This window comes from Microtus ochrogaster, linkage group LG1, assembly GCF_000317375.1.
Source record: "Microtus ochrogaster isolate Prairie Vole_2 linkage group LG1, MicOch1.0, whole genome shotgun sequence".
Taxonomy (NCBI): Eukaryota; Metazoa; Chordata; class Mammalia; order Rodentia; family Cricetidae; genus Microtus; species Microtus ochrogaster.
Genome location: NC_022027.1, coordinates 6,774,034 through 6,788,723, shown reverse-complemented (window position 1 = coordinate 6,788,723; position 14,690 = coordinate 6,774,034). Strand labels below are relative to the sequence as shown.

The 14,690-nt window shown below is 37.7% G+C and overlaps 1 protein-coding gene and 1 pseudogene across 1 annotated transcript in view; both read right to left on the bottom strand.

Annotated features, from left to right (window-relative positions):
• The window catches only part of Psme4 (proteasome activator subunit 4), a 117,202-nt gene that overhangs the window by 59,528 nt on the left and 42,984 nt on the right, over positions 1 to 14,690 (bottom strand). The window contains exons 10-18 of the mRNA XM_013350740.2: positions 13,092 to 13,184; positions 12,016 to 12,281; positions 9,207 to 9,393; positions 7,919 to 8,008; positions 6,288 to 6,352; positions 5,868 to 6,018; positions 3,365 to 3,463; positions 3,059 to 3,128; positions 2,198 to 2,265 (exon numbers count right to left, since the gene is read on the bottom strand). Coding sequence (XP_013206194.1) covers positions 2,198 to 2,265; positions 3,059 to 3,128; positions 3,365 to 3,463; positions 5,868 to 6,018; positions 6,288 to 6,352; positions 7,919 to 8,008; positions 9,207 to 9,393; positions 12,016 to 12,281; positions 13,092 to 13,184 — 1,089 coding nt within the window. The remainder of the gene's footprint in view (positions 1 to 2,197; positions 2,266 to 3,058; positions 3,129 to 3,364; positions 3,464 to 5,867; positions 6,019 to 6,287; positions 6,353 to 7,918; positions 8,009 to 9,206; positions 9,394 to 12,015; positions 12,282 to 13,091; positions 13,185 to 14,690) is intronic.
• On the bottom strand, positions 743 to 1,976 carry LOC101983272 (annotated as a pseudogene).

Below are 14,690 nucleotides of genomic sequence, written 5' to 3'. Positions count from 1 at the left end.
TGAGCTCCCATTAGATCAGCCCCACTGTCTCAGTGGGTGGTCCCCTCATGGTCTTGACAGTCTTGACTTCCTTGCTCATGGGACACTGTCACTAAGACAAAGGCAAACCACTGACTGGAAGAAGATCTTTACCAACCTTGCAACAGACAAAGGTCTGATCTCCAAAATATATAAAGAACTCAAGAAACTAGACTTTAAAATGCTAATTAACCCAATTCTTCTTCTTCTTTTTTTTTTTTTAAATTTAAAGTCAGGGAGCACTATGTAGCCCAGGTTGGCCTTGAACTTATCAGCCTTCCAAGTGTTGGGATTTGAATGCATCACCAAGTCCAGCTCAATAATCTTCTTCTACTGTAGTTGATGGCTAATGCCCAATTTGGCCTTAGTCTTTGATTTTAGATTTACAATAGAATACTGCATCACATACAGTCATCTTGATCAGTGAGTAATCTACTTACATCTCATAACAAGTTACCAATATAAAATGTGCAATATTGTTGCAAAAAAAATATACAGTATAGGGGCTGGAGAGATGGCTCAGTGGTTAAGAGCATTGCCTGCTCTTCCAAAGATCCTGAGTTCAATTCCCAGCAACCACATGGTGGCTCACAACCATCTGTAATGAGGTCTGGTGCCCTCTTCTGGCCTGCAGGCATACAGACAGACTGTTTTATACATAATAAATAAATAAATATTAAAAAAATATATATATACAGTATAGAGAAGTTTCTACATTCCCACATAGGCTTTAAAATGAGGTAATGAAAACTTGACTGGTTAACCCTTTCTACCACTTGGGACGTCTCAGGAAAAAACAATGCTGACACACCTTTCCTCAGATCTTTTCATGTCATGTTGCCTTTAAATAATTCTGAGGACCTTTTCTATGCTGAAAAATAATTTAAGAAATCCTTCAGCTTTGTTGGGTAGTCTGTCATCATTCCAGCTGCTCTCAAATCAAATGTTCTTTTGTACTCAAGCAAACATAAACTTGGATGCCCCAGGCAGTGAGGTGGTCGAATAGAGCTTTCCACACTAATAAGATACCAGAAAGCCAGATGAGAAACTTCCAACCTTTGCACATAGTGTGTGGCTCTTTCAGCTTCAGTATGATAGAAGGCATTGGAATTTCAAAAAACTGTTCTCGAATGGGCACAAAGGGCAAGAGGCCTGTGAAGGAAAGGCCAAGGATGAGCAGAACACGCTGTAGGCTTAAGAGTGTAGTAATATCTGAGTTCTCTTTGTAGCACTTTTCTACAATTGCAGAGCTGGCACTGCCCCACAGTTAGGTGCTCTCTCTTATACTGCTTCACCAATTCTGAGGCCTTCTTAATCAGCACACTACTGTTGTTGACTTTGATGTTGATGTTAATTTAATGGGGGTCTCAGGAGAAGCCTCAAACACCTCCTTCAGCAATGGAATGCAGTTATCTTTTCCTTCACACTTGCATACTCTCTGAAATAGTAAGGTGGGAGCTCACAGTGTTTGAGGTCAGAGACATTTACACTGATCCCAGTTGACCTCTTCAGATTTGCATTATGTGACACTACAACTTGTACATCTTTTGTGATATGGCAGTCCAGTTCCAACATATCAGTTCCATTGTGTTCTCCAGCACCTCCGTGGTGAGAGATGTGCCTACTGAGGAATCGCTGTTTCTTTCTCTGGTCCAACAATGTTCGGTATTTAAGTAACAAGAATGACATGACCAAATACCCTCCCAGGGTAGAGAAAAGGCAAAAAGCCGCGGTAGATGTTATCCTCAGTCACCACCTTCTGGGCCTCTGAACCCCACTGCGCTGTGGCGGTAGCAAAGGCTGTGGTACCAGCAGCTGCTCAAGGTTTGCTCGCCCCCAGTGGGTGCCCTCGGCACAGCTGGTTATTCATTTTTTTTAACAGAAAACTGGACTGGGAACATTTCTATCTTTCTAAAACTGTACTGAGAAATTCCCAGAGCCTGGGCATGCTGGTGCATGCCTACAATTTTAGCACTCAGGAGCCCAAAAAGGAAAAATTACCATGAATTCCAGGCTAGTGTAAAAATTTAACAAGATCTAGTCTCATCAAAATAACAGTAACAACAATAGTAAATTCCCAAATATCTGACTTTTCATATGCTTTAACATCAATCTAACAACAACAAAAACTAAACTCTAGAAGCAAGCAAACATTTTTTCTTGCAAATGCTTACAATACCTCAGACAGAAGCTGAAGGTTCCACAGCAACTCCTTGTCTAGCTCTTCTTCATTCAATACATCATCATCTAAAATGGCAAGATAGCACCATAAAAGAGTCATAAGTCCATGGATATATGATGCTAAAATATTTCTATTTTATATTCCCTAATAGTTCAGAAACTCTTTCAGGGAGAGAGTTTTTAGGTCTTCAAAAAAGTGAAGTCAACACACAGGGAAATGGAATCAATTTTTAAGAAAATCAACAGGAAGTGGCAGTGCATGCCTTTAATCCCAACACTCGTGAGGCAGAGGTAGGTGGATCTGAGTTTGAGGCTAGCCTAGTCTACAGCGTGAGTTCCAGGACAGCCAGGGCTATGCAGCAAACCCTGTTTCAAAAAAACAAGGGGGAAAAAAAAAGAAATCAAAACTGAAAATCAATAAGCTAACTAAGATTCCTGCCAAGTGACATCTCACAAAAAGGTTGACATTTTCAAAGTAGCTCTGGATAAGTGTTTCATAAAAATATTAATTTAATACGGCATGACTTCAAAGCTACTTACCAGCCTGTATGACACATTGTGTGTATGTATGAAACAAAGACACAGGGGTGTACACCTTTAATCCTAGTACTCAGGAGGCAGAGGAAGATGGATTTCTGTGAGTTCCAGAACTTTAAGGGCTAAACAGAGAGACCTCTCAGATAGATAGATGATAGATAGATAGATAGATAGATAGATAGATAGATAGATAGATAGATAGATAAAACATAAATACTACCTAATTGAGAATATGTTGATATTAACTGAGTTTTAGGAGTGAAGAGAGACTTTATCTAAAATCACACAGAGAGAATAATGAGTTTTCTTTTTTCTGACTTACTCATTGTAAGCTGCGTTATAACACCGTAGCAGTGGGGAACAAAGAGCTTCAAGGATTCTTCAGGGCAGCACTGAAAATGTATTTGTATAAATAAGGTGTCTTTTTTTTTTTTGGTAAATACTCAACAGTCACAAAATATGAAGCAGCACTATTATTGGCAAGATCAATGTGTCTTAGTAACAAGTTATGACGAAATAATGAATTAAGCCCATACCCATCACTGAAGAACTTGGGTAGGAAGACAGAATGTCTGAGGCCAACCTGGGCTACAAAGCAAGGCAAAAAACAAAATACAATAGAACTTACCTTTACAGCAGCACGGCACATGTCTGCTACCATGCGTCCTGCAACTCTTGTTTCAAATATATGAGAAACAGAAAAGTTAAAGACCTTCTGAAGGGCTACCTGTTGATACAGAAGATAAGAAAACACCCAAATCAGTGTAATTCTTTAGAAATTAACCACCTTGTAGAACATTAAAGAAAATAATACTTGAACTACTTCAACAGTAACTGAGAAGTAAAATGTTAAACACTGATTCCGTTCAGGGCTCAACAGTCTCTGTAATGAATCTAACTGAAACAACACTTGGGAAGGCTGACAAGACAGCTCTTTGGTGATTGGCATCTTTACCTTAAGTTTGATCCCTAGATTCATATTATAGAGAGAGAGAACAGACTGTCAAGTGTAGTCCTCTGACCTCCACATGCATGTACAGCAGCACACACACCCGCACACAGAGAAAGGAGTGGGAAAACAAGGTAAGGAAGGAAAAAGTTAAAAGACAAGCAGAAAGCATTTGAAGAGCAATGGTTGATTTGAAATAGAAATGTGATGTATCATTTACAGCAGATGGAATCCAAATGCAATGCCTTGATAGAACAGAAAATTTTATGGGTATCTATTTCTTAAAATTTGTCATTCTGACAAGTATCAAGTACAAATTGTTATATCTACTTTAAACAATAGAAACATGGCAACCGTGGGGCATGTTGCATAATCCCAGAAACTGAGAAACTGAGACAAGAGGATCATTGTATATTGAGACCAGCCTGGGATACAAGCAAGTTGCCGGCCTGCCTGGGATGCAGAACCAACACCTGTCACAAAAATAAAACAAAATGCCAGGCAGTGGAGGGGCTAGCCTGTAATCCCAGCACTAAGAGGGGCAGAGGCAAGCAGATCTCTGTGAGTTTAAGGCCAGCCAGGGTTGTTACACAGAAAACCCTATCCTGAAAAAAACCTATACATACATAAACAAAACAAACAAAAACCCAAAGACTTGAAGAAGTCTAATTGTACAGTGATATAAAAAAAAATCTTAACCTACATAAAGGAATGGATTGACAAATACCAAAAGTTAGAAATAAGTCTTGTTTGTTAAGAAATGGTTTATGTTCACTTCTTTAGATTCTTTATAGTCTCTTTGTGCTGCTGTCTGTGTTTCTGTTTTTGCTTGAAGCAGGGTCTCATGTGGTCATGCTGCCTTGTGGATGATACTGAATTCTTGTATTTCCTATGTCCTCCTCTCAAGTGCTAAGACTAAAGGTAGGTGTGGCAGCTCATGATTAATCCCAGCATGGGGGTTGGCGGCACAGACCAGAAGGGTCTGTTGAGTTCAAGTGCAGTCTTGTCTAAATAGTGAGTTCCAGGAGAGCCAGGGCTACATAGTGAGACCCTGTCTTGAAAAACAAAACAAATGCTAGGACAACGGGTGTGTATTAATTACTATAGCTAACCTATACTCATATATCCCTAGTAGGTGTAGTATAGCTTAGCTTTTAATCAAGATGATCATGTTAAATGTTGATTAATCTCAAATGAAGGAAGGAAGGAAAGAAACAGTCATTTTAAAAACCATATACCCATAGCTATGAGTCACTGTCAGATGAATGGGTACTTTAGGACATCAATTTTAATCCACCATAACATTATTATACTGAGGATATATAATTCCTATTATGTGATGGCATAATTTTTAAAACTTCTCTTATTAATTACTTTAAATTACCAATTTAAAAAATGTAGTCAATGTCAGGCAAGGTGATGCTCCCTTATAAACACAGCACTTGAAGGAGGTAGAAAGACTGGCAAGGTCAGTCTGGGGTATAGAACCAATACTCACTTACTGCCCCTAATCACACTGTACCATCAACTGAAAATTAGTAATCCTCTTTATAGACACTTACTATATACTGCAGTCATTAACACTGATTCCGAAATCAACAATAACTTACACTTGTTCAAGCTTATCTAATGCAATTATTATTTAGCTAACAACTCTCTTATGCTTAGAAACATTAGAATCCATGCACTAACACTTCAGTTTTAAACTGCAGTCACTTGAGAGGCAGGGAGGCAGAGGCAGACGGATCTCTGTGCGTTCAAGGCCAGCCTGGTCTACAAGAACTAGTTCCAGGACAGCTACTATTACACAGAGAAACCCTGTCTTGAAAACCAACCAAACAAACAAACTTCAGAGTCACCAAAGCAAAGTTTGAAAATGCAAAATACAAGTCACTAAGTAGGTAACTTTCAAGAACACTCCTGGCTGCACACGATCTGTGGGAGAAGAATGCATGGCAATAAGTAGAATCTTTTTACCCCTCCACACACACACACAATGATTTCTGAAAGCAAGTGTTTCTGCAAACACTCTGCAATGAGGACCAAAATGTTTCCTAAAATCATCACTTGAGTAGAAAGAGTAACTGGCAATGTGCACAGGCTTAAAAGGAGCTGACACTCAATGCAAAAAAATCAACTAAACAAAAAGACTGGAGTTAACGTTTTGCAGTAATGCTCTTACCATAAATATTTCTTTGGAACACTGTGTGAGGATTGTACTAAACGTAGAAGACAAACCCAACTCAACCAAACTCTCCAAGTGGGTCATTTTCTCAGTTTCTGTCTCTTCCCTTGTTTGCTCCAATGTGCTACTTTCTATTAGTCCAAAGCATCTAAAAAACACAAATAAAACATATTTTAGAAACAAAAAACTGGGGACAGTCAGATAACCTTTATTGCTATTATTATTCAAGACAGATCTATTCAATTTCTTCATGACTCAAAAAGTCTTTTTTACTTTACATTATCAACTTCAGATTTGGGTAAAATATAAATAAAAAGTTACAGCACAGAAAGAAATCACTTTCTAGGAAAGCCCTATCCACATCCCACCCTCTTTTAAAGCTACTGCAGAAAAAATAGGACTGAGTTATCAACATACCTGTCCATAAATTGTAAGACGAAATCCTCAAATTCAGCTGTGGCCGAACAAAGTTCTTTTTCAATCTATAACATTGCAATGTAGAAAAAAAAATACAAATATATTTAACCTTTCCCCTCTGAACTAATGAAATTTAATTATGACCTAATAAAAAATATTCCCGTGTAAATTTTTGTGTGGATACTGTGATAAACACCATAACTACATATGCTAATTCAAAGCCACTTCACTGCTTTATTTGAATCAAGGCAATCAACAACTTTGTTATCAACCCAATTTTCAAAAAGCTGTAAAAGACAGTGTTGAACTACTTCACATCCAAATGATACAAGTAACAACATGTTTACAAAAAAGAAACCACACTTGACAACCTCAGGATACTGCTTTCACAATGGAGGGTTGGGTAGGCTGGCACTACTAGTGTCTAGTATCTAGTACAGCAGGACAAATACACTATTAAATATTCCACAATGGAAAGACAACCTTCCATAACAAAGAATACTTGGTTCAAAGGTATCATTGTTGAGAAACTATGGAAGTCTTAGTGACTCCTTGAGGTAATGATACACAGCACTTCTCTGTACCTAGATGATAGATTTTCACAATGAAGAGGTATCTAGGATCTTTCAGTAGGAACGTGGAGAATTGGGCTTCTTCAGCCTCCCAGATTAATTGGCATGTTGTTTTGTGTGGTTAAAGGCTCTAATTTTAGTTTCAGTGGTATTCAAAAAAAATTTTTTTAGTCATGGATACATGTGCATTTGACACACATGTTGAAGTCAGAGGATAACGTTACAGAGTCACTTTTCACCTTCCATCTTTACATGGGTTCTAGGGATCAAATTCAGGTCACTAGGCTTGCTCAGTAAGTGCCTTTTCCTGCTGAGGTATCTTACTGGTCCAAGTGTCCAGTTCTTATCTATAATTTCTAAGACTATTGGGCATTTCTGATTTGTAAGACATTTAAATGGTTTTCTTTTTAGTGAAGCTTCAGTTATTCTGTGCTTCTTAATAGTTCTTTAAGAACCATAGCAATGAAGAAAACCTCCATACTAAATGCCACTAGTCCTGGAGAAGGTTATTTTAAGCAGTGATGGATGGAAAAACAAGACAGCACCACCTATGCTGAACAAACCTTGTAAAACTGACAACAAACTGAAATATACCAGCAGATGCCAGCTATTAGGTAAGCCTTGCTTACCACACTTTCTAGGGTAGGTACCACAGCTCTTTCACCACCAGAGACAACATGGTTCCTAACTATACCACCCCACTCACAGAATAGTAATTGTAGTTAAAAAAAAAATAAAACAAAACCAAATTTTTCATTTGCGATGGGGACTGACCCCAGATCCTCGTGTATAATAGGCAAACACAAGTACCAATTTTTTTTATTTATGATTTTTATTAAATTTTTGAGACAGGATCTTGATATGTAATACAGGTTCTCAGCTTTCTGAGCCCTGGGAATGTGCACTAGTGTGCATCACTGTACCCAGCCTCCCTGTCCTTTTAGTAACTGTACTTCCTAGAACCTATCCAAAACTGCTCTTGAAGAAGCAAAGATTACTATGCATATACGGTAATAACACATTTCGGTTAAGCCTTTTATAGCCAGAGAGCATCCTTACTTCTGTGAGGTCATTTCTTTCTTGCAGTACAGATGAACAATCTACTAAAGGCACCAGAGTAGAAAATGTTCCTATAAATTGGAATGTGATCTATGGGAGGAGATAAAGAATTTGCAATATTAATTAGTAATTCTATTTCATCACAAATTATGCCAAAAGCTAAGTACAAACATTCAAATTATTTTAGGGGAGACCCCACACTGACCTTTCAGGTATTTTTCACTTAGAATTAATATTTGTCTTTCTGGAGGTGATGGGAAAGCAAAACTAACTAAAGTAAACCTGAAATTCATGATGCGGCCAAGGATGAACTCAAATTTATGGTGGTCTTCCTAGCTCAGCCTACCAGATACTGTGAAAGTAAGCCACTACACCCGCCTCTAAAATCAAACATTTTAAGATTCCTAACAATTAACTAGCTTTCACTTTAATAAAAAAAATTAGAACAAAATTTATTCCCATTGTATACTGAAAACTATATACATGGTTCTCAAATCTTTTTTTTTTTTTTTTTAGACTTGGTTTTTTTTTGGTGTTTTTGCCTGTCTTGGAACTAGCTCTTGTAGACCAGGCTGGTCTCGAACTCACAGAGATCCGCCTGCCTCTGCCTCCCGAGTGCTGGGATTAAAGGCGTGCGCCACCACCGCCCGGCTCTGGTTCTCAAATCTTTAATCATTAAAAAGTTACTTTGTCTTCCTCTTGAAAATATAACATTAGAGCGAACCGCTAAAATGTCAGAGGATAAGAAAAAGACAGCAAAGTAGTAGTAAATCAGGAGAAAATGTGTAGAAATAGGAGATGGAATTATATATCCTGTAACTTTTCTGTCATTATTCATGTGAGAAGATGTTTTTGTTATTCTGAAACACAGTCTCACTATGTAGCCCAGACTAGTCTCAAACTTGACATAGTCTCCCAAGTGCTTGGACTGTGGGTTTCTACTACCATGCCCAGCATCTGTATTCTGTAACTTTTAATCATACTCTCTTGGTTACCCATGTAGATAAAGAGGGCAAGAGATGCCATCCTACAACTTATAGTATGTCTAAGAAAAACTTGAAAATATAATGAGTTTTAAAATATCACCATCAAATATATGCAAACTAAGGAAAATTACTTACAAAAGAAGGTACTAAATAAATCAATTGTGCACAAATCTCAACTTAAGCATTAACAATATAACTCTGTTCAATACAATTTTACATTGAGCTACATTATCATTTAAAGATATCTAACTAAAAAGAAAAGATGTCTAACTGCAACAAAACATAATCGTCGACAGGCTCACCATGCATTTACTAAAGTCATTTGGATCCACTCCAGGCAATGCTCTCATTAACAGAGGTAGCATGTGTGTTGGACCTTCAGGGAACCATTTGCCACCTGATACCAAACTTCGGGCTACTCCAATGACACAACTTAATGTGGCTGTGAGCTGATGAGGTTCTGTCAATGTCTCTAAAGCAGGATATGTTCTACAGATTAGAAGAAAATACAGTTTCGAAATTAAATATACTAAGTTCATAGACTGCATTTTACTTGTAGATTATAGACAGCAGAATGCTTAGAGTGAAGATTTCCTACTAACACAAACAGATTTACACACATAAAGAAACAATACAGATAATATTACATAGTCTAAAGCCCTGTCTCATCTTGTCTCCACGCAGACTCCAGTAAAAAAAAGAGCATAAACTAAGATTTTCATTGTTTCAGCCAACTTAACCCATATCATATTGAACTAAGAATGACAAAAGTGCAAATATTCTACCCATTCCACTTACAAAACAAAATCTCAATCTCTTAGTCTTTTTCTTTTTCTGAGATAGTGTTTTATGTAACCCATGTTGGGCTCCAACTACCATGAAGCTGTGGATGACCTTGAGTTTCTGATCTTAAATTGCTGGAATTACAAGCCTGTGCACCAAGTCAGATTTTCTATGCAGTGCTAAGGACTCAACTCATAGCTTTGTGGGTACTAACAAAGGACTCTACTGAGCCACATCTCTCCACTTTATTCTTCTGAGACAGCCTCATTGAAATCAGAGCTCACTGACTGGCTACACTGGCCAGACAGCCAGTCCCAAAGATCTTCCTGTCCTCACCTTTCCAGAACTGGAGTTATAGGTACCTAGCTTTTTAAGTGGATACTCAGGATCTTCATCTAGAACTTCAATTATTTTCCTATGAAAATCTACTTTGTAGAGAAATATGCAAGCATCTTAATATCTATTTATGCAGAAAAGGCAAATAACAGTAGTATCGTTCATTTTTTTTAGATTTAATTATTTTTATTCATGTGTACAGCTGTTTTGCTTGCAGGTATGTTTGTTCAGCACGTGTGTGCCTGATGCCCATGGAGGCCAGAAAAGGGCACTAAATCCCCCTGAAACTGGAGTCACAATGGTTGTGAGCTGCCATGTGGGTGCTAGGAATAGCAGCAAGTGAGCCATGTGTCCAACCCAAGAGTACTATCACTTTTAAGTAGGAAAAGAGAGAAAAGAACAAGCAGTTTTTGTGCTGCACACCTGTATGCTCAGCACTTGGGAATTCCAAGGTGTGAAGTAAGCCTGGGCTATAAAATGAGACTCTGTCAGACAACAGAAAGCATGGGCTGGGTTGTAGTTTAATGGTAGAGTGTTTGCCTAGGACACACTTGTCCACACACCAGGTTCAATATTCAGCATAGAAAAAAAAAGAAAGAAAAACAAAAAACCCAAGTTAATGCCTTACTGTAAATAAAAAAAAGCAGAAACAATATTTAACTCTTATTTTGAGAATACAAAACTCTAAACATTTCTTTTTTATATCTCCATTTGCTTATTTCATTTTTTTAAAAAAGATTTACTTATTTATTACATATACAGTGTTCTGCCTGCATGTATGCTTACAGGTTAAGAAGGGGGTACCAGATCTCATTGTGGATGGTTGTGAACCCTCTTGTGGTTGGTAGCTGAGAACTGAACTCAGGTTTTCTGGAAGAACAGCCAGTGCTCTTAACCTCTGAGCCATCTCTCCAGCCCCTGCTTATTTAATGTTTGACAGAGAGACTCACTGAGTTGCCAAAGCTAGCCACAAAGTCCTGAACTCAACATCCATGTTTCTTAGATTCATGAGTAGCTAGAACCAAAACTATGCAAAAATATACCCAGCTTGCTTTGATTTTTTTTTTTTTTACATTTATTGTTTATGTGGTCTGGCTACATGTGTGTGTCATCAAAAGACAAAGAAGTCAGTTCTCTCCATCCACAATGTGTATTCCAAGAGCTAAACTTAAGCCATCCAGCTTGGTGGCAAGGGCTTTTATGTGCTGAGTTATAACACCAGCCCCTTACATTTAAAAAGAACTCTGAGGCTGGAGGGCTGGCTCAGTAGTTAAGAGAGATTGTTATCCTTGCAGAAGACCAGAACTCAGTTTCCAGCCCCAGCAGCACACTATACCACTTGTAACTCCAACTCCAGAGAATCCAGCACCCTCATCTGCCTCTGAGTCACCTGCAAGTGCATGCTCATGGACACACATAAACATACATACACATACAAGTAAGCACGAATTGTCTAGAAAAATTACAGGGTTTTGTCCTTGGTTTTGAGACAGGATTTCATACTATAGAGCCCTGGCTTACCTAGAACTCACTACGTTAATTAGTAGAATGTAATTTTAGAAAGTACTTTCAACATAAAAAAGAAATGAAATATAACTGATAGAAGACAGTGATACATGAAAATAATAAAGACAATAAAATTTTCTTCATTAATTCTCTATTCCATTCTCAATATTTACTGACAATTTTTTGTTTGTTTAATACAAACAAAAAAGTCATAATTTATGAGTAAAAGCCTGGGTATTAGGAAATAGATAAATGATCTAAAATATGCTAGTACCTTCAATTTAACTTTTTCTTGTCAATAAGCCTCTAAAGCTACCAATTCAATCAAGTTAAAACAAAACAAAACACCTTGCTTCTCCTCTAAGAACAGGTGACTATAAATATCAAGAACACAAAAACACATGCCACAGGCAAAAAAGGAGAACATATGAAGAAACAGGTAAGCTATGACTGAGGCATCTAACAAACATACAAAGCTAAACTTACCTTTCAAGCACAGGGGGTATTACTAACTCAGGTCTCATGAGTGCAAGGTTCTGCAGAGCTTGGGCTGCTTCTAGACTGCCAGTTTTACTAAACATGGCCAAGAGGACAGGCTGAATAATGCACTGTACAAAGTCTGTAACATCTTCATCAGTAAGCTTATGGCTGTCAGGCACAGGAGTTAACCAGGAGGGCTTCTTATATCTTTCACGATGTAATCTCCTAACAACGCTGTTTGGCAAGCGCTGAAGGAGTTTCATTAACTTGTTCTGGAGACACAGAAACAATAGGTTCTGGGCAGGTGCAACTTTCCAACATAGATATTTAAGGTTCCTCTCACTCAAGAAAAAAGAATACTCCGAATACAAAGAACTGTGTGCTCTAATCACACAGAAAGACATACTATACCAACTACCCAACAGTGACCTCTAAATTCAAGGATTTATGTTGTTGTTTTAATTTCCTTTAGACAGGGTCACACTGTAGCAGAGACAAGTCCTGTCATCTTCCTGCTACAGTCATGTACCTCACTGCCTTGCCTTAAATCCATGTTTCAAACAAGTTTCTAGTCACATACTGGGGGCACATACAAATAATTAGCATCCAGTAGGCAGAGAGACATGGATCTCTGATAACTTGACATCAACCTGGTCCACACAGTGAGTTCTGAAAGTCAGGACTACAGAGTGAGATCCCGTCTGAAAAAGGAGGAGGAAGGAAAGAAAGTACCTTGCTACCAAATAATAGTTTTTAAAAAGCCATTTTAACCAGGCAATTAAAAGACAAAGCTAAAATAGCTGACAAGATAAAATTCAAACAATGGGCCTATGCTTTCGTGGCATTATTTATTATCATGTTCTTGCCAATATTTAGCATTTTGTCACTAATAATCATGTAGCATCATCATATTATTTTATTTCTATATGTCTTGTAAACACACTGACTCGAGTCTAACCATTTACACAGAGCCAAAGCTTTTAAGAAAGACAGGAAATATTACAGTTCTAAGATGAGCAATAGGTAAATACAACTTTATCTTTAAATCTTCAAATACTACAATACAAACTGAGCACACTTACCAGCCAACGCCCATTATTTGAAGGATGATAAAAAGATGTGATGCTATTAAATAAACCAGCCAAATGTTTTTGTACTAATTTACTTGGTCCACCCTGTCCAGACCAGAAGAGAGAGAGAGAGAGAGAGAGGTTAGTTTATACTGTATATGGATGGATCAGTAGCTCAAACCCTATTACAAAGCTTTAATGTGGGACCCCTTCATCCTAACAGTTACACCCCTAAATCAGTCAAAAACAACTCCCTAGTGAACTTTGCACTCATCAGTTTAAAACATTCCAATAAACATAAGAAAAACTCACTTAAATCTAATTTTGGAACTGAAAAAGTGCCACCTTGCAACTTAGGGGAATAGTAGATGTTACTGTTCTTAAGTAAAGAACAAGGATACTGTAATTTAACACAAAGACTATCAACTTGATGTAATAATCAAGTATGATGGCAATGGGAGCTAGGGAAATGGCTGGTAAAGCGTTCAACCCAGGACACACGTGATGGAGAGAACAGACTCCCCAGTGCTGCTCTCTGACTGTCACATGGATACTGTGCCTCCCACGTACAAGTATACAATTTACAAAACAAACAAACAAAAAAAAACACCCCCAAAACCACAATGGCAACATAAGGCATATAAAGCATTTCTTAAAATGAAACACTGGAAGCCTGCACGCCTTTAATCCCAGCACTCGGGAGGCAGAAGCAGGTGGATCTCTGTGACTTTGAGATCGTGCCTAGTCTACAAGAGCTAGTTCCAAGACAGGCTCCAAAGCTACAGAGAAGTCCTGTCTCAAAAAACAAAACAAAAATAATCATTGGGTAAATTTCTCATTGTATGAAAAAAAATTATACAACACACACATTTTATGAGGCACACTTTAATTCAAAAGAAAAATATTTTTATTTATTAATCTCTTATTAAACACAAAATAACCAAAGGTGGGAGGCAACTGAAGGAAAAAAAATAGCATTCATCTAAAAGGCTACACAGCATGGGTGTTCATTCTCCTGTTTGTCTCATAATGATCTTTCAACAGCATGTGAGACAAATCATCAAATTATGTTCAGGAAGGGTATACTAGCTCATACTTATAATCCCAGGCATGTGCAACAAAATCACTACAAGAACTGCCTAATCTACATAGTAAATTCTAGGTTAGTCAAGGCTATGTAGCTAGACCCTGTCTTAGCCATCCCCTCAAGTCTCAAAAAACAAAATAAAACAACAACAATAACAACAGAAAATTGTATTAAGAACATGCCCTCCCACTCAAATGAAGTCTATGTCTATTTCTCAAGATAGAAACCAGAAGAGGTCAACTACTCAAGAAACCACAGCAACACTATATCACAATTTTCAAATTTCTGATAGAATTAGCATAACTTTTTAAATTATAACTTCACATTAAAAAAGAAGTTGCTAATGAGAAATATGTGGGAAAACAGAGCAAAATTAATTCAAGATTGACGTTACCCAATCAGTGAAACCTCCAAAATAAACATCAAATATTTTTTCTTCTTTGAATATTTATAAAAAACTAAAGTTCTGCCAGGCGGTGGTGGCGCACGCCTTTAATCCCAGCACTCGGGAGGCAGAGGCAGGC